Consider the following 21,135-nt stretch of genomic DNA (forward strand, 5'->3'; position numbering starts at 1 on the left):
CAGCAACATAGAACACAGTTGTGAGACACGGCATGACACTAACATGTAGCTCTATATAGTCAAACTTTTTCTGAAGCATTGTATATGACTGTTCTTAGTCTTCTCTTTGGTAGTGGAGTCGCTGACTGGTACACCATCCACTCCCCTCTCTGTGTCATCCACTCTCTGGGTGTACCATCCACTCCCCTCTCTGTGTCATCCACTCTCTGGGTGTACCATCCACTCCCCTCTCTGTGTCATCCACTCTCTGGGTGTACCATCCACTCCCCTCTCTGTGTCATCCACTCTCTGGGTGTACCATCCACTCCCCTCTCTGTGTCATCCACTCTCTGGGTGTACCATCCACTCCCCTCTCTGTGTCATCCACTCTCTGGGTGTACCATCCACTCCCCTCTCTCCGTCATCCACTCTCTGGGTGTACAATCTACTCCTCTCTCTCCGTCATCCACTCTCTGGGTGTACAATCCACTCCCCTCTCTCCGTCATCCACTCTCTGGGTGTACCATCCACTCCCCTCTCTCCGTCATCCACTCTGGGAGCACCATCCACTCCCCTCTCTCCGTCATCCACTCTGGGAGCACCATCCACTCCCCTCTCTCCGTCATCCACTCTGGGAGCACCATCCACTCCCCTCTCTCCGTCATCCACTCTGGGAGCACCAGCCACTCCCCTCTCTCCGTCATCCACTCTGGGAGCACCAGCCACTCCCCTCTCTCCGTCATCCACTCTGGGAGCACCAGCCACTCCCCTCTCTCCGTCATCCACTCTGGGAGCACCAACCACTCCCCTCTCTCCGTCATCCACTCTGGGAGCACCATCCACTCCCCTCTCTCCGTCATCCACTCTGGGAGCACCATCCACTCCCCTCTCTCCGTCATCCACTCTGGGAGCACCATCCACTCCCCTCTCTCCGTCATCCACTCTGGGAGCACCAGCCACTCCCCTCTCTCCGTCATCCACTCTGGGAGCACCAGCCACTCCCCTCTCTCCGTCATCCACTCTGGGAGCACCAGCCACTCCCCTCTCTCCGTCATCCACTCTGGGAGCACCAACCACTCCCCTCTCTCCGTCATCCACTCTGGGAGCACCAACCACTCCCCTCTCGCCGTCATCCACTCTGGGAGCACCAGCCACTCCACCAGGTAATCACCAAGGCCGGATAACCAATCTCAACCATCCTCCTTAAGTCCAATTATTTGAGAAACTTGTATACGTGTTCCAGCTCAAAGTGGGGAGGCAAGACCGTGCTAAACCACCTCCTGCAGTATGGTCGGCCAGCCTCAGTATCTGCTGTAACTCTCGGTCAACGCGGCTCACACTGCTACAACAGTCAAAGTTTTACCTTCTAAATTAGACTTGAATCATCGTATGAAACTTTCTAAGCAAGTCTAGTGGGCCCCTAGGAGACCATAGGTGAGGGGGCCCTGGGAGACCATGGGTGAGGGGGCCCTGGGAGACCATGGGTGAGGGGGCCCTGGGAGACCATAGGTGAGGGGACCCCTGGGAGACCATAGCAGGCGAGGGGGCCCTGGGAGACCATGGGTGAGGGGGCCCCTGGGAGACCATAGGTGAGGGGGCCCCTGGGAGACCATAGGCGATGGGGCTCTGGGAGACCATAGGCGATGGGGCTCTGGGAGACCATCGGTGAAGGGGCCCCTGGGAGACCATAGGTGAGGGGGCCCTGGGAGACCATGGGTGAGGGGGCCCTGGAAGACCATAGGCGAGGGGGCCCTGGGAGACCATAGGTGAGGGGGGCCCCTGGGAGACCATAGGCGAGAGGGCCCTGGGAGACCATAGGTGAGGGGGCCCCTGGGAGACCATAGGTGAGGGGGCCCTGGGAGACCATAGGTGAGGGGGCCCCTAGGAGACCATAGGTGAGGGGGGCCCTGGGAGACCATGGGTAAGAGGGGCCCTGGGAGACCATGGGTAAGAGGGGCCCTGGGAGACCATGGGTGAGGGGGCCCTGGGAGACCATAGGTGAGGGGGGCCCTGGGAGACCATGGGTGAGGGGGGCCCTGGGAGACCATAGGTGAGGGGGCCCCTGGGAGACCATGGGTGAGGGGGGCCCTGGGAGACCATAGGTGAGGGGGCCCCTGGGAGACCATAGGTGAGGGGGCCCTGGGAGACCATGGGTGAGGGGGCCCCTGGGAGACCATGGGTGAGGGGGCCCCTGGGAGACCATAGGTGAGGGGGCCCTGGGAGACCATAGGCGATGGGGCTCTGGGAGACCATCGGTGAAGGGGCCCCTGGGAGACCATAGGTGAGGGGGCCCTGGGAGACCATGGGCGAGGGGGCCCTGGGAGACCATAGGTGAGGGGGCCCTGGGAGACCATAGGTGAGGGGGCCCTGGGAGACCATAGGTGAGGGGGCCCCTGGGAGACCATAGGCGAGGGGGCCCTGGGAGACCATAGGTGAGGGGGCCCTTGGGTGATCATAGGCGAGAGGGCCCTGGGAGACCATAGGTGAGGGGGCCCCTGGGAGACCATAGGTGAGGGGGCCCTGAGAGATCATAGGTGAGGGGGCCCCTGGGAGACCATAGGTGAGGGGGCCCCTAGGAGACCATAGGTGAGGGAGGCCCTGGGAGACCATAGGTGAGGGGACCCCGGGAGACCATAGGTGAGGGGGTTCTGGGAGACCATAGGTGAGGGGGCCCTGGGAGACCATAGGTGAGGGGGCCCTGGGAGACCATAGGTGAGGGGACCCCGGGAGACCATATGTGAGGGGACCCCGGGAGACCATAGGTGAGGGGACCCCGGGAGACCATAGGTGAGGGGACCCCGGGAGACCATAGGTGAGGGGGCCCTGGGAGACCATAGGTGAGGGGACCCCGGGAGACCATAGGTGAGGGGACCCCGGGAGACCATAGGTGAGGGGACCCTGGGAGACCATAGGTGAGGGGACCCTGGGAGACCATAGGTGAGGGGACCCCGGGAAACCATAGGTGAGGGGGTCCTGGGAGACCATACGTGAGCGAGCCTGAGTTCGGACCTAATCTCTGATATGTTCTTAAACTCCAGATAACTCTCCTCACACCCCCGCAGTGTGTGACGGGGTCACACCCCCGCAGTGTGTGACGGGGTCACACCCCCGCAGTGTGTGACGGGGTCACACCCCCGCAGTGTGTGACGGGGTCACACCCCCGCAGTGTGTGACGGGGTCACACCCCCGCAGTGTGTGACGGGTCACACCCCGGCAGCGTGTGACGGGTCACACTGCGGGGTCACGAGTCACACTCCTATCCTCGTGAAATACTTACAGTAAGGATATTGTCGACCGTTGAAATATTGACGTGTTGGTAAAATGGTAACTTGACTTTTTGTATTACTGAGTTTGGACAGACCTGAAAAAGTTTTTTTTTCAAACATTTTGAATTAAGTGGGAAATGCTCTTTATTGGCCACTAGCAGTACCCGGCTACGCGTTGCTGTGGCTCAACAACGCCTGTGCCTTGCTGAGCCACAGCAACCATCCCTGTCTCTCAGTCCTCTCTACCATTACTGCCCTCACCCGTCTCCTCGGCCTCCCAACCATTCCCCACTCCCTCGTCCGATGCCTTCCCAAATAGTCTGATGTTCCTATCAGAAAATTGGGAACATCAAGTGATCTGAAATTCCATCACTGAAATATAAGAAAAACAGTTAAAAAATTAATATGAAAATATGACAAAATAAAAAAAATAACTGTACTCATGAAATGAACGGTATGGTAAACAACACAGCTCAATTCTAGTGCAATTCCCACAAAATAAATAAATAAAAATGAAAATAATTCAAAATCAATGAAAATTCAATTTATCAATGCAATGAAAAACATTAAAATGGAATTGTAACATATTTAGCATATCATGTTTGTTGCTCTTACATGCAACAGATTGAGCTGTTTTTCAAGAAAAAGCATAGTTTTACCTGTCACAGGTGTGTCACAGGTGTGGTATACTTATACTTACGAAATGAACGGTATGGTAAACAACACAGCTCAATTCCAACACTAAGTCACACAAAATAATTAAATAAAAACTAAAATAAATCGAAATCTATGAAAAAAATTATCAATGCAATCGGAAACATTGAATTGGAGTTCATGACATATTTAGTATAGCGTGCATGTTGCTACTTTGTGCAACAAATGGCGCTATTTTTCAAAAACGGATGTTTTTACCTGTCACAGGGATGGCATCTATAGTGTAGGTGTATAAAAAGACACGTCTATTCGAATGCAACACTGTCAAAATTTCAAAGCAATCAGTGAAGAACTTTCGGAGATTAGCGGTTATGCACAAAAGAACATTTCCATTTTTTTTTTTATATAGACATGGCATGGCAAATGTTTTGTTGCTAATAAAAGCTAACCTAATGTTATATAACGTAATCATTCTTGACCTTATACACTTTTTCAGACCTAATATTGTACATGTATATGCTGAACCAGGTCTAAGAATTTTTATGTTTGGGTTTTGCCTTTATTCTTTTTCCGGCCCCCGTTTAATTAATAGTACATTCTGTTTTATATTCTACTTTCTGTTTGTCTATCACGTCACTACCGAAGCGATCTTCCACATGGTTAGAAAAGTACCGTGTAAACAGGTATATGGGTTGACTGTAAACAGGTAGATGGGTTGATTGTAAACAGGTAGATGGGTTGACTGTAAACAGGTAGATGGGTTGATTGTAAACAGGTAGATGGGTTGACTGTTAACAGGTAAATGGGTTGACTGTAAACAGTTGGATGGGTTGACTGTTGCCAGGAGGCGGTGAGAGGGAGAGGGGAGGTCCAGGCCGTCTCGGGCCTCTACATAATAAGTAGTAATAACTTAGAGTGGGAAATATGTATTGTGACAGAGTGGTCGATTGCTGGCCGCCGGACGGACTACTGCCTCTAAGTGGTTTACCACGGCCTCTTGCAGCGTTCCCCACCACTTAGCCCCCCCCTCTCTCTACAACACCCCCCTGCATCTCTACAACACCCCCCTGCATCTCTACATCACCCCCTGCATCTCTACATCACCCCCTGTATCTCTACATCACCCCCTGTATCTCTACATCACCCCCTGTATCTCTACATCACCCCCTGCATCTCTACAACACCCCCTGCATCTCTACAACACCCCCTGCATCTCTACAAAACCCCCTGCATCTCTACAACACCCCCTGCATCTCTACAACACCCCCTTCATCTCTACAACACCCCCTGCATCTCTACAACACCCCCTGCATCTCTACAACACCCCCTGCATCTCTACAACACCCCCTGCATCTCTACAACACCCCCCTGCATCTCTACAACACCCTCTGCATCCCTGCATCTCTACAACACCCCCTGCATCTCTACAACACCCCCTGCATCTCTACAACACCCCCTGCATCTCTACAACACCCCCTGCATCCCTACAACACCCCCTGCATCCCTACAACACCCCCTGCATCTCTACAACACCCCCTGCATCTCTACAACACCCCCTGCATCTCTACAACACCCCCTGCATCTCTACAACACCCTCAGCATCTCTACAACACCCCCTGCATCTCTACATCACCCCCTGCATCTCTACAACACCCCCTGCATCTCTACAACACCCCCTGCATTTCTACATCACCCCCTGCATCTCTACAACACCCCCTTCATCCCTACAACACCCCCTGCATCTCTACAACACCCCCTGCATCTCTACAACACCCCCTGCATCTCTACAACACCCCCTGCATCTCTACAACACCCCTTGCATCTCTACAACACCCCCTGCATCTCTACAACACCCCCCTGCATCTCTACAACACCCCCTGCATCTCTACAACACCCCCTGCATCTCTACAACACCCTCTTCATTTCTACAACACCCCCTGCATCTCTACAACACCCCGGCCTCTCTACAACACCCCCTGCATCTTTACAACACCCCCGGCCTCTCTACAGCACCCCCTGCATCACTACAACACCCCCTGCATCTCTACAACACCCCCTGCATCTCTACAACACCCCCTGCATCTCTATAACACCCCCTGCATCTCTACAACAGCCCGGCCCCTCTACAACACCCCGGCCTCTCTACAACACCCCGGCCTCTCTACAACACCCCGGCCTCTCTACAACACCCCGGCCTCTCTACAACACCTGCATCACTCCAACACACACAGAGTCTCTGCAACACACACTGAGTCTCTGCAACACACACTGAGTCTCTGCAACACACACTGAGTCTCTGCAACACACACTGAGTCTCTGCAACACACACTGAGTCTCTGCAACACACACTGAGTCTCTGCAACACACACTGAGTCTCTGCAACACACACTGAGTCTCTGCAACACACACTGAGTCTCTGCAACACACACTGAGTCTCTGCAACACACACTGAGTCTCTGCAACACACACTGAGTCTCTGCAACACACACTGAGTCTCTGCAACACACACTGAGTCTCTGCAACACACACTGAGTCTCTGCAACACACACTGAGTCTCTGCAACACACACTGAGTCTCTGCAACACACACAGAGTCTCTGCAACACACACAGAGTCTCTGCAACACACACAGAGTCTCTGCAACACACACAGAGTCTCTGCAACACTCACAGAGTCTCTGCAACACACACAGAGTCTCTGCAACACACACAGAGTCTCTGCAACACACACAGAGTCTCTGCAACACACACAGAGTCTCTGCAACACACACAGAGTCTCTGCAACACACACTGAGTCTCTGCAACACACACTGAGTCTCTGCAACACACACTGAGTCTCTGCAACACACACTGAGTCTCTGCAACACACACTGAGTCTCTGCAACACACACTGAGTCTCTGCAACACACACTGAGTCTCTGCAACACACACTGAGTCTCTGCAACACACACTGAGTCTCTGCAACACACACTGAGTCTCTGCAACACACACTGAGTCTCTGCAACACACACTGAGTCTCTGCAACACACACTGAGTCTCTGCAACACACACAGAGTCTCTGCAACACACACAGAGTCTCTGCAACACACACAGAGTCTCTGCAACACACACAGAGTCTCTGCAACACTCACAGAGTCTCTGCAACACACACAGAGTCTCTGCAACACACACAGAGTCTCTGCAACACACACAGAGTCTCTGCAACACACACAGAGTCTCTGCAACACACACAGAGTCTCTGCAACACACACAGAGTCTCTGCAACACACACTGAGTCTCTGCAACACACACTGAGTCTCTGCAACACACACTGAGTCTCTGCAACACACACTGAGTCTCTGCAACACACACTGAGTCTCTGCAACACACACTGAGTCTCTGCAACACACACTGAGTCTCTGCAACACACACTGAGTCTCTGCAACACACACTGCAACGAACTTCCCACTTCCTCTGCAACTTTTTCCACTTACACACTACCAACAATTCCCTGAAAGGAGGAACTTCTTTAAGGTTCACACACTTTAATATACAACTTTCACATTGCTCCCAGGCATAAAAGTTGGGACAAGAAACTCAGAAGATGTGCGGGTACCTTCAAGTTTTGTTAATTGGAATTAGAACAGTTATACGTAATTGATTATTGGTTATTGATCATCGACCTCGCTCTGTGTGTGTGTGTGTGTGTGTGTGTGTGTGTGTGTGTGTGTGTGTGTGTGTGTGTGTGTATGTGTGTGTGTGAGCGCGCGGCTCGTTTGAAATTACCTCTGTGTAATTACCTAAGTGTAATTGCCTGCATGTAATTACCTAATTGTAGTTACAGGATGAGAGCTATGCTCGTGGTGTCCCGTCTACCCCAGCACTCTGTCATATAACGCTTTGAAACTACTAACGGTTTTGTCCTCCACCACCTTCTCACTTGTTCCAACCGTCTACCACTATGTTTGCGAAAGAGAATTTCCTTATATTTCTCCGGTCTCTTTGTTTAGTTAGTTTATATCTATGACGTCTTGCTCTTGAAGTTCCAGGTCTCAGGAATTCTTCCTATCAATTTTATCGATTCCTGTTAGTATTTTGTATGTAGTGATCATATCTCCTCTTTTACTTCTATCTTCTAGTTTTAGCATATTTAATGCCTCTAACCTCTCCTCGTAGCTTTTGTCCTTCAGTTCTGGGAGTCACTTAGGGGCCATGGGACCAGGATTTAAAAAATTGTTGTAGGGTACTCATAATTTATTATCCTGATACATGTGAAAGGTGCTGCACCTAGGCCAAGTTTCAGCATCTCAGTCTAAATAGAGACGGAGAAAAAAACAAAAACAAAAAAAAAGACGAATTTTTCAACCATGTTCAAAAAATTTCACAGCCCACAATTGTGAACCAAAATCATTTATACGACACTCAGCTATGACCTTACTATATAATAAAGATTTGCATGTCACATTATTATCCCAGATGTATTTAGTGCAATAATACAGATTTTATAAAAGTTTCCCAAAAACGTATGCAACAAAATGAGGTGTATCATTATTTATAAAATCAATAAATCTACGTAGATAAGAATAATGACATGCGTTTATAGAGGCGTAAACTCTACATATAATGTGCAAGTTTCATGTAAATAGAATAATAAATAAAGGCTGTGAAATTTTATCTAGTTGTAAAAGTTGGAGTTGCGTAGCGCGCTCTCAAAGTTTACTCAACCTGCGGTCACTCGTGACTGGTGATTTACGCATTGCGGCCAGCTCGTATGGAGAGCTCGCATGCATCTAGCTGTCAATGCTTCTCTCTTGTTCGTTTGGTAAGTCATATTGCAGTACAAATAGCTAAAAATAGCAAAAATAGCATGTTCTGGGAGATATTGTGTGAGCGCGTCAGCATACATCCTCTCTCCATGAGAGACACGCAGTCACTGACTGCACCACCCTCGTGTCAGACAATTAGTGTTGCCATTTGTGTGAGTTTATATTCATTTTATGCATAACATGTTATTTTCAACGCTATTACGAAAAATAAGACATCTACAACGTAAGATACAATACCCCGCGGCATACTCACGGCGCGAGGACCAGATTCACGAAAGTTGCAGCGGGAAATTTGACTCTAATTACGTTATTTTTCAAGATATCATTAAACGGTTTGGACCACAGTGTTGCCAGAACGTTGTAGTATTTTTCGTAATTTTTCGTAAATATTCCATTTTTCATCAGATTTTCGTTTACCATGGCCCCTTAGTGGCATGTTTTTGCACTTTTTCCAGTTTGTCGATGTTCTTCTTAAGGAATTGGCACTATACAACCGCTGCATATTCCAGCTTTGGTCTAACAAAAGTCGTGAACGATTTCTTAAGTATTTTACCATCCATGTATATAAAAACAATTCTAAAGTTAGAAAGTTTAGCATAGGCCCCTCGCAAAATGTTCTTTATGTGTGATAGTTTTCTATCTACAACAACCCCAAGGTCTCTTTCTTTATCAGACTTCTTTAAAGATTTCTCACATAATATATATGTTGTGTGGGGTCTATGTTCTCCTATTCACATTCCATAACACGGCTTTTATTTACATTAAATTCCATTTGCCAAGTGGTGCTCCATAAACTTATTTTGTCTAGGTCTTCTGGAAGGGCATGAATCACCTAAGTTTCTTATCCTCCCTATTATCTTAGCATCATCAGCAAACATGTTCATAAAATACTGTATTCCGTCTGGTAGATCGTTTATGTAGACAATGAACATTACCGGTGCAAGAACTGAACCCTGTGGTACTCCACTTGTGACATTTCTCCAGTCCGATATATTGCCTCTGATTACTGCACTCATTTTTCTAGCAGAAAATTTTTCATCCATGCTAGAAGCTTACCTGTCACCCCTCCAATATGTTCCAGTTTTCAGAACAACCTCTTATGTGGAACTCTGTCAAAAGTATTTTTTTTTTTTAGGTCCAGAGAGATGCTATTAATCCAACCATCTCTTTCCTGTAAAATCTGTGGCTCTATCATAGAAACTGAATGAATTCGTTACACATGGTCTTCAAGATCGAAAACCATACTGACGGTCTGATATTATATCTTTTTCTCCCGGTGTTCTACCCATTTAGTTTTAATTATTTATTTCAATATTTTGACTGGTACACTTATCAACGATACAGGTATATAATTGAAGAGGGATCATCCCTGCTGTCACTTTTGTAGATTGGAACTATGTTAGCCTTTTTCCACACATCTGCTACGACTCCTGAAAAATCAGTTGAAGTGAAATGCTGAGTTCGGGTGCACATTCTTTCAGAACCCAAGGCAAAACTCCATCTGGGTCAACTGCTTTGTTCTTACTTAACTCCTTTTACATTTTTTCATTGTGTCTCTAGACTCTTCTATGTGCTGTATGTTGTTCACTGGAATTCATATTGTGTCTGGTTCCTTGAAGATTTTATTTTGTACAAACACACTTTGGAACTTTTAGTTTAATGTTTCACACATCTCCTTTTCTTTTTTCGTAAATCTTTTTCCCATTTTCAACCTCTGAATATTATCCTTTACTGGCAATTTGTTGTTTATAAATTTATAGAATAGGCCCGGTTCTGTTTTACATTTGTCAGTTATCCCTTTTCAAAATTTCTTTCTGCCTTTCTCCTCACTACCGTGTGATAGTTTCTCGCATCTTTGTATCGCTGGAATGTTTGGGGGTTTGGCCTCTTCCTATATTGATTCCATTTTTGTGTCTTTAGATCTTTGGCCCTCTCGCAATTTCTGTTAAATCAGTCCTGTTTTCTGGTCCTGAATCTCTGTTTTGGTATGAATGTTTGTGTTCCGTAATCTTATATTTAGAAAAATTTTGCATACATCTCAATTACATCCTTGCCTGGCAACAAGTCTGTCAAATTACACTCATGAAAAAAATTCTAAGTTCTCCATAGTGTCCTCTCTTGAAATGGAGTTTAACAACTATTTCAGTGTCCCCATTTTCTTCAAGATTATATCTCAAAGTATTTGTAACGTCCTACAGGACATGTTCACTCTTTCCCAGGGGAGGAAGATACTGGATGTCAAATATCTCTTCTTCTTTCCTGGTGAATATTAAATCCAGTATTGATGGAACATCCCCTTCCCTTATTTTTGTGGCCTGATTAACGTTTTGATACATGAATGTCTCCAGAATGAGGTTTACAAATCTGCCTGTCCAATGTCCTCCGTTTTTGCATAATAGGCCAGTATATTGCTTAAAAGTTGAAGTCCCCCAGTACCAACAATCGTGATTTATCTTTATCTGCTTGTACTATAATCTCTCTCTAGACCATTATAAGGCCCTCTAGTTTGTCATCCAGATCTTCCTTTTTCCATGTATTGCTTGCTGGTGGGCTGTAGGCATTTACCATTATCAGTTTAACTTCCTAAATCCAGACCTGCAATGCCGTTATGTACACTTCGAGGGTTGTCAAGTATTACCTTTCTTACCATCAGGTGTTCTTTCACCAGCACAGCCACTCCTTCCCCTTCCTAGTTTTCTTGTTACATCTCCAGACTGAGTATCCCCATCGGGATACGATCTCGGGATACTATTTTCTTCAAGTTTCATCTCTGTTAATGCAACACTATCTGGGACCATATGCTGAATTATATCTTTCAGCGCCAGTATTTTATATCTCACTCCATCTATGTCATCATACAATTTTCAGGAACATGTTCCCTTTCCTTTTGTTCTTTACTCCCCCTTCCACTAATGATTTTGTTGCTTTGTTTTATGTACCATTTCACTAGCATTCCAGTCCCTAACACTTTGTGTAGAAAAACTAATTTATTTCTTCTTCATTTCTATTCCTATTTTGACGTGTTGCTTCAGTGAGGTTCATTGTCAGTTTTTCTCTCTTTTATTTGAGAGGTCTTGTCTTATTGACCAAAGTTTGCCATCCTCATCACACTGCAATTTCCTGGCATTTCTAAGCCCTTCCGTCATTTGCTTCACTCTATTAAATTTCACCCTTAAGGGGCGGTTCCTGGCTCTCTCATATTTAAAATAACTGACATTTTCCATTGAATTTTGGCTTTCTCCAAAACCTACTATTTTCTCTATGATTTTCATCTCTTTTGCTCCTCTGTCCACCCTTGATGATATTTCCTTCTCTAAACACCCAAAAACTATTATGGACTTACTTCTATCTACAGTGTTTTGTACAAGTTTACTGTTGGTTACCAGTTATTTCCCAACTGTTTGCCTAATTTCTGTCTCTTATTCGTCATTTCTGGTTTTGACTATCACACACACTTCCTTGATCGTCTCTTTCTCTTATACAACTTGTGCATACGTTTAATTACTTCTTTATACTTTTCAAGTTCTTTATTAACTTCCTCTATGTGAGTTGTTAACTAAATTTCTCCTTGCATACCTTAGCCTAACTCCATGTTAGCCCTCAGGGTACCTTGGAGTTGTTCATCATATGAGTCTATTTTCTTGTTTATTTCTTCAGATTTCCTACTCTTCACTTTCCATGTTTCATTATCTTTCACTAGTTCCTTGATGGGTGCCTCGTGTATCCTGACCTTATCAGTCAAGCTGGTAATGTCCTTACCTTGCTGGAAAATACTTACTTTTAAACTACAAAACTTGATCTTGAGACCTTCATTGTCTTATTCTAATTTAATTACCTTCCAAAAGTGTGAGTGTGTGTGTGTGTGTGTGTGTGTGTGTGTGTGTGTGTGTGTGTGTGTGTGTGTGTGTGTGTGTGTGTGTGTGTGTGTATTCACCTAGTTGTGCTTGCGGAGGTTGAGCTCTGCTCTTTCGGCTCGTCTCTCAGCTGTCAATCAATCAACTGAATTCCCCCCCCCCACACACACACAAACACCCAGGAACCAGTCCGTAACAGCTGTCTAACTCCTAGGTACCTATTTACTGCTAAATAACAGGGTCATCAGGGTGAAAGAAACTCTGCCCATTTTGTTTCCGCCGGCGCCGGGATCAAACGCGAACCCTAGGATTTCGAGTCCTAAGCGCTGTCCACTCAGCCTTTGGCCTGTGGCTGAGTGGACTTAAACAGCCTCCCTGGCCTACCACACCATCTTAACAGCCTCCCTGGCCTACCACACCACCTTAACAGCCTCCCTGGCCTACCACACCACCTTAACAGCCTCCCTGGCCTACCACACCACCTTAACAGCCTCCCTGGCCTACCACACCACCTTAACAGCCTCCCTGGCCTACCACACCACCTTAACAGCTTCCCTGGCCTACCACACCACCTTAACAACCACCCTGGCCTACCACACCACCTTAACCACCCTGGCCTACCACACTACCTTAACAGCCTCCCTGGCCTACCACACCACCTTAACAACCTCCCTGGCCTACCACACCACCTTAACAGCCTCCCTGGCCTACCACACCACCTTAACAGCCTCCCTGGCCTACCACACCACCTTAACAGCCTCCCTGGCCTACCACACCACCTTAACAGCCTCCCTGGCCTACCACACCACCTTAACAACCACCCTGGCCTACCACACCACCTTAACAACCTCCCTGGCCTACCACACCACCTTAACAACCTCCCTGGCCTACCACACCACCTTAACAACCTCCCTGGCCTACCACACCACCTTAACAACCTCCCTGGCCTACCACACCACCTTAACAACCTCCCTGGCCTACCACACCATCTTAACAACCTCCTGGCCTACTACACCTGCCACCCCTGCTATACTCTACACCTGCCACACACCACATATCCTGCCACATACCACACCTGTTACACACCACATATCCTGCCATACACCACACCTGCTACACACCACATATCCTACCACACACCACATACCCTGCCACACACCACATACTCTGCCACACACCACATACTCAGCCACACACCACATATCCTGCCACACACCACACCTGCCACACAGCACATATCCTGCCACACCCACATATCCTGCCAAACACCACATATCCTGCCACAAACCACATATCCTGCCACACACCACATATCCTGCCACACACACACCACATATCCTGCCACACACACCACATACCCTGCCACACACACCACATATCCTGCCACACACCACATATCCTGCCACACACTACATATCCTGCCACACACACACCACATATCGTGCCACTCACCACATATCCTGCCACACACCACATATCCTGCCACACACCACATATCCTGCCACACACCACGTATCCTGCCAAACACACACCACGTATCCTGCCACACCCACATATCCTGCCACACCCACATATCCTGCCAAACACCACATATCCTGCCACACACCACATATCCCGCCACACACCACATATCCCGCCACACACCACATATCCCGCCACACACCACATATCCTGCCACACACCACATATCCTGCCACACACCACATATCCTGCCACACACCACATATCCTGCCACACACCACATACCCTGCCACACACCACATACCCTGCCACACACCACATATCCTGCCACACACCACATATCCCGCCACACACCACATACCCTGCCACACACCACATATCCCGCCACACACCACATATCCTGCCACACACCACATATCCTGCCACACACCACATATCCTGCCACACACCACATATCCTGCCACACACCACATATCCTGCCACACACCACATACCCTGCCACACACCACATACCCTGCCACACACCACATATCCTGCCACACACCACATATCCCGCCACACACCACATACCCTGCCACACACCACATATCCCGCCACACACCACATACCCTGCCACACACCACATACCCTGCCACACACCACATACCCTGCCACACACCACATATCCCGCCACACACCACATATCCCGCCACACACCACATATCCCGCCACACACCACATATCCCGCCACACACCACATATCCCGCCCTACACCACATGTCCCGCCACACACCACATGTCCCGCCACACACCACATGTCCCGCCACACACCACATATCCTGCCACACACCACATATCCTGCCACACACCACATATCCCGCCACACACCACATATCCCGCCACACACCACATATCCCGCCACACACCACATATCCCGCCACACACCACATATCCCGCCACACACCACATATCCCGCCACACACCACATATCCCGCCACACACCACATATCCAGCCACACACCACATATCCCGCCACACACCACATTTCCCGCCACACACCACATATCCCGCCACACACCACATATCCTGCCACACACCACATATCCTGCCACACACCACATATCCTGCCACACACACCACATATCCTGCCACACACGACATATCCTGCCACACACCACATATCCTGCCACACACCACATATCCTGCCACACACCACATATCCTGCCACACACCACATATCCTGCCGCATCTCTGACTTACCAGACACTTCTCTCGCTTTGTAACTTCATATCTCTATCCCTCTCGCTATCCCTCCTTCCACACCCTTGCTGACTGAAGGTTAGGGGCGAGGACCTCAGCCTCATCTCTAGCCCGCCTCCCTACAGCCTCTCCCTCTCCCTCACCCTCACCCTCTCGCTCTCCCTCTCCCTCTCCCCCTCCCTCACCCTCACCCTCACCCTCACCCTCTCCCTCCCAGCAGCGAGCTCCTGGGACCTCGTCATGACTTTACTTCATCATTGTCTCATTAACAATAACAAATATATAAACGAATAAATTATTATAACTTTTATTTGGCCTTTTATTTACCTTTCGTTGCTGCGTGCGTGCCCTCGCGCGCGCCATCTGAGAACAATGCAAATATTTCTATAGAAACAGCAAGACTCGGGGGTGTGTTAGGCCCGTTGGTCAAGTTCACTACGGGATCACCATAGGCTGTGCTACTCACTACGGGCTCACCATAGCCCGTGCTACTCACTACGGGCTCACCATAGTCCGTGCTACTCACTACGGGCTCACCATAACCCGTGCTACTCACTACGGGCTCACCATAACCCGTGCTACTCACTACGGGCTCACCATAGCCCGTGCTACTCACTACGGGCTCACCATAGTCCGTGCTACTCACTACGGGCTCACCATAACCCGTGCTACTCACTACGGGCTCACCATAGCCCGTGCTACTCACTACGGGCTCGCCATAGTCCGTGCTACTCACTACGGGCTCCCCATAGCCCGTGCTACTCACTACGGGCTCCCCATAGCCCGTGCTACTCACTACGGGCTCACCATAGCCCGTGCTACTCACTACGGGCTCACCATAGCCCGTGCTACTCACTACGGGCTCACCATAGCCCGTGCTACTCACTACGGGCTCCCCATAGTCCGTGCTACTCACTACGGGCTCACCATAGCCCGTGCTACTCACTACGGGCTCACCATAGCCCGTGCTACTCACTACGGGCTCACCATAGTCCGTGCTACTCACTACGGGCTCACCATAGCCCGTGCTACTCACTACGGGCTCACCATAGCCCGTGCTACTCACTACGGGCTCACCATAGTCCGTGCTACTCACTACGGGCTCACCATAGCCCGTGCTACTCACTACGGGCTCACCATAGTCCGTGCTACTCACTACGGGCTCACCATAGCCCGTGCTACTCACTACGGGCTCCCCATAGCCCGTGCTACTCACTACGGGCTCCCCATAGCCCGTGCTACTCACTACGGGCTCACCATAGCCCGTGCTACTCACTACGGGCTCACCATAGCCCGTGCTACTCACTACGGGCTCACCATAGTCCGTGCTACTCACTACGGGCTCACCATAGCCCGTGCTACTCACTACGGGCTCACCATAGTCCGTGCTACTCACTACGGGCTCCCCATAGCCCGTGCTACTCACTACGGGCTCCCCATAGCCCGTGCTACTCACTACGGGCTCCCCATAGCCCGTGCTACTCACTACGGGCTCCCCATAGCCCGTGCTACTCACTACGGGCTCACCATAGACCGTGCTACTCACTACGGGCTCACCATAGACCGTGCTACTCACTACGGGCTCACCATAGCCCGTGCTACTCACTACGGGCTCACCATAGCCCGTGCTACTTGCAACTTTAGTAAGAAAAGTACCTACACCAGTAACAAGTGTACACTAAGAAGAGACGCTGGTGCGCCAGACACGAATGTACACCAACAGAGACGCTGCTCCGTCAGTCACGAGTATATATCAACAGAGTTGTAGACACACTAGACACGACTATACATCTGTGAGATTATCCCTTTTGAGAGGTTACTAGGTTACAAGTATCTATTGGCCAGATGGGCACTTCGTAGTGCTGGAAATGATAATTGAACAGCACCACGTAGGCACCAGAGGTGACCTCAATAATAATACATGTAACCTCAGGCAGAAAAGACTAACTAACATCAAAACAATGCTGAGGGCAGATTATACTTTAATGACTGACCAGGGATGCATAGAGCAGCTGCAGGAGTCCAAATCCTTGGCACTCCTTATCCACTGGGTCGTGGAGCTGCCGGGTCCACTGAGGGTGGACATCAGAGTAGCTCATATGGTCCTCACATCAAATAAATTTATATTTGATGTGTATGGCCATGAAAAGCGTTTGAGTCCAAGTAATCCAGGCAACAGACAAATTGAAATGACTCAGGAATGGCAAAGTCGGTACTGGGTACAAGGGTTCTGAAGGTGTGAACGTAAAGGCACTTGTAGTTCAACAAATAGTTTATTCATCAGAGCTTAATACTAACGATACATGGCAAGAATAACCTGACGTCACGTTAATGTCGGTCGCGGTGCTTGACAAAGCTAGGCTAACCGGAATTACTGCTTCCAGTTCGGACCGCTCGCGGTACTGCGCACCCTAACTGATCTTAACAAAGTGGGCCACCACACCAAACGCAATTACAGCTCGACACGACTGCAGCAAGTAGCACTAACGCACAGTGAAACGACAACGGACCCACGTGGCGTCAGATGTGAAGTCTGTGACCAGCGTGGAGTGATTGATAACTTAAACAACAACAGACAGACCTGTCACTGTGACGAGTCTTCCGTGCAACACTCAGTTCATTACATTACACGATGACAGATAGATGACAATTGATCCAATCAATTTCAATCAGACAATTACAATGTTACGTTACTATGTCCCCAAGACATTCAAATCAAAACAATGTAAAATACGTTAACACACACTGTCAACACAGAGTGTCAAACAAATCAAAGCAATGTCAGTGAAATCAACTACGGCTTACGCGCAATCCCTGAGTAATCACTCAAGGGTCTGTCACAACTTGACAGCTCAACTTGACTCACGTAGAATTACGTTAATTGCTCGACAGTCACTGAGACCGCTTAACAAACACTGATTAGTCAATACGATTGCTAATCACCGCGTATAATCAAACGATAATCACTTACGTCAAATCAATACACTGACTTCATGAATAATGAACACTACGTTACACTGGCTTCTCAAGATAAATGAACAGAGAGTATACTGACGTCTAAAGAATAATAAACACTGAGTATACTGACGTCTCAAGAATAATGAACACTGAGTATACTGTCGTCTCAAGAATAATAAACACTGAGTATACTGACGTCTCAAGAATAAATGAACACAAAGTATACTGACGTCTCGAGAATAATGAACACTGAGTACATTGACTTCACAAGAATAATGAAGACAAAGTATAACAGTACGGGGTCACCGAGACCAATGCAACACTCCGCAATAATGACACTGAGTCACAGCATCACGGGTCACACACACCGACACTATAATGACACTAAATTAAAGTACACCGGGTCACAGAGACCAACATAATATAGTACACACAACTGAACACAACACACTGACACATGTGTCAATATAATAATAATAAAGAATACACAATTAACCTTACTTGTTACTTACAGCAAGTCTCCTGGAAGTACAGAACACAACGGCATGGAAATGGGTTAAACATTCTGTGATGGTATAATATTGAAACCGCACTACCCACAGATACAACACACAATGACACTAAGTCGCTAAATGTGGGTAACTGATGTGTAAGGCGACAGACACACTTAAAATCCAGCTACAGTCATCACACAGAATAACTGTAGTAGGTCTTTACAAATCGTGCTTCCTCGGGGAATTGAACTCAGTCCCGTAGGGGAACTAAAGAGAATGAACACCGGACGGCTGAATAAAATCAACAGAAGGAATTTGGGACGTACGAAAGATACAGAGAAAAATAGTTTGAGTACTCATGTTAATTATACCGGTATGACACACACACTCGCTTAGTATTCACACTCACTGCCCCAGCTGTGGACTGAAGCACGAGCTGGAGGTGACGGAGTGAGGTATGGAGGTGGCGGGACGCTGCCCCCAGGGTAGCGAGGCGAGGCGTGAGTCGGACAGGCTGGCGGCTACAGTTGGAGGTAGCCACACACGCGCACGACCCTAAGGTCGAGATTTGCTTAACTTCCCCACCAATAAACGGGTTAGGCGCCTACACAATATACACCGGTTTACACACTAGCGTGATATATGCTGAAGGATGACTGAACGCACTCTGGAATATCTTCGGGGGCACCGTGAGAGGAGCGCCGGGGAACAGTGGCATGGACGGGAAAAATAATCAAAGTTCACTCTCCCAGAATAGAAGATTTAAACACGATCTTCCCTCAAACATTCCGAATCCTTTTTCCTATTCTTTTCTCACAGTTTACTGAGCAACAAAAGGACGGATTGCACTCGGTCAAGCCACACACGACCCATACCTATCGTGTGGATACCTATCTCACCTCCATACCTATCTCACCTTCTCACAACATCAATAAAGACGTAACCACACCAGAGAGGAAACAATCACACCGAGCTAACCAGTTCGCCAAGTTAGCCGCAGTGTTAAATCTTCCCCAACCCCCACTCACACTACTCTGGCACCAACGGTGAAGCACTCACCCCCATTGGAATACACATGATACTTATGACCCTGTGCATTGTCCAGTAGGATCTTACTGAGGGCCCATAGTGTCCTGCTGAGCATGTACTGGCTCCAGTATGGTCCTGCTGAGCAACTACTGGCTCCAGTAGGGTCCTGCTGAGCATGTACTGGCTCCAGTATGGTCCTGCTGAGCAACTACTGGCTCCAGTAGGGTCCTGCTGAGCATGTACTGGCTCCAGTATGGTCCTGCTGAGCAACTACTGGCTCCAGTAGGGTCCTGCTGAGCATGTACTGGCTCCAGTAGGGTCCTGCTGAGCATGTACTGGCTCCAGTAGGATCCTGCTGAGCATGTACTGGCTCCAGTAGGGTCCTGCTGAGCATGTACTGGCTCCAGTAGGGTCCTGCTGAGCATGTACTGGCGCCAGTAGGGTCCTGCTGAGCATGTACTGGCTCCAGTAGGGTCCTGCTGAGCATGTACTGGCTCCAGTAGGATCCTGCTGGGCATGTACTGGCTCCAGTAGGGTCCTGCTGAGCATGTACTGGCTCCAGTAGGATCCTGCTGGGCATGTACTGGCTCCAGTAGGATCCTGCTGAGCATGTACTGGCTCCAGTAGGGTCCTGCTGAGCATGTACTGGCTCCAGTAGGATCCTGTTGGGCATGTACTGGCTCCAGTAGGGTCCTGCTGAGGATGTACTGGCACCAGTAGGGTCCTGCTGGGCATGTACTGGCTCCAGTAGGGTCCTGCTGGGCATATACTGGCTCCAGTAGGGTCCTGCTGGGCATGTACTGGCTCCAGTAGGGTCCTGCTGGGCATGTACTGGCTCCAGTAGGGTCCTGCTGAGCATGTACTGGCACCAGTAGGGTCCTGCTGAGCATATACTGGCTCCAGTAGGGTCCTGCTGGGCATGTACTGGCTCCAGTAGGGTCCTGCTGAGCATGTACTGGCACCAGTAGGGTCCTGCTGAGCATATACTGGCTCCAGTAGGGTCCTGCTGAGGATGTACTGGCACCAGTAGGGTCCTGCTGAGCATGTACTGGCACCAGTAGGGTCCTGCTGAGCATGTGCTAGCTTCAGAAAGTTCTTTCTGAGCTCGCACTGGCTTCAGCAAGATGCAGCCGAGTTTGGAGTTTTACGAGGTCAGAATTAAGAGGTCACAGGTTAGTAATTGGCATCAAGATGCATCTGATAAGAGGTTACATGGTAAGTGTTTGATCCGAGTCATTAGCATCAAAGTTCATTGTCAAAAGACTCGGAATTTGGGGTCACGGGTGATTCACAGTTAGGGGTCACGGAGATCAGAATCCAGAGTCACCTGCTACTAGCCTCACATGTGTATATACCCAGTGTAATGACTAGGTTCTCAAAGAGGACCTGCAGTTGCAG

General features: G+C 48.8%; 1 protein-coding gene across 1 annotated transcript; it reads right to left on the reverse strand.

The window, feature by feature from the left end:
- Positions 1-19,883: 19,883 nt before the first annotated feature.
- On the reverse strand, positions 19,884-20,813 carry LOC138369621 (uncharacterized). Its single transcript, XM_069333045.1, has one exon. The coding sequence runs from the start codon at positions 20,811-20,813 to the stop codon at positions 19,884-19,886; it is 930 nt and encodes a 309-aa protein (XP_069189146.1).
- Between the last annotated feature and the right edge of the window lie 322 nt (positions 20,814-21,135).

This window comes from Procambarus clarkii, chromosome 29 (genome assembly GCF_040958095.1).
Source record: "Procambarus clarkii isolate CNS0578487 chromosome 29, FALCON_Pclarkii_2.0, whole genome shotgun sequence".
NCBI classification, from domain to species: Eukaryota; Metazoa; Arthropoda; class Malacostraca; order Decapoda; family Cambaridae; genus Procambarus; species Procambarus clarkii.

Bases quoted from the DNA above. Each gene is read 5' to 3' on its own strand.
- LOC138369621 (XM_069333045.1), bottom strand. From the start codon at position 20,813: ATGCTCAGCAGGACCCTACTGGTGCCAGTACATGCTCAGCAGGACCCT.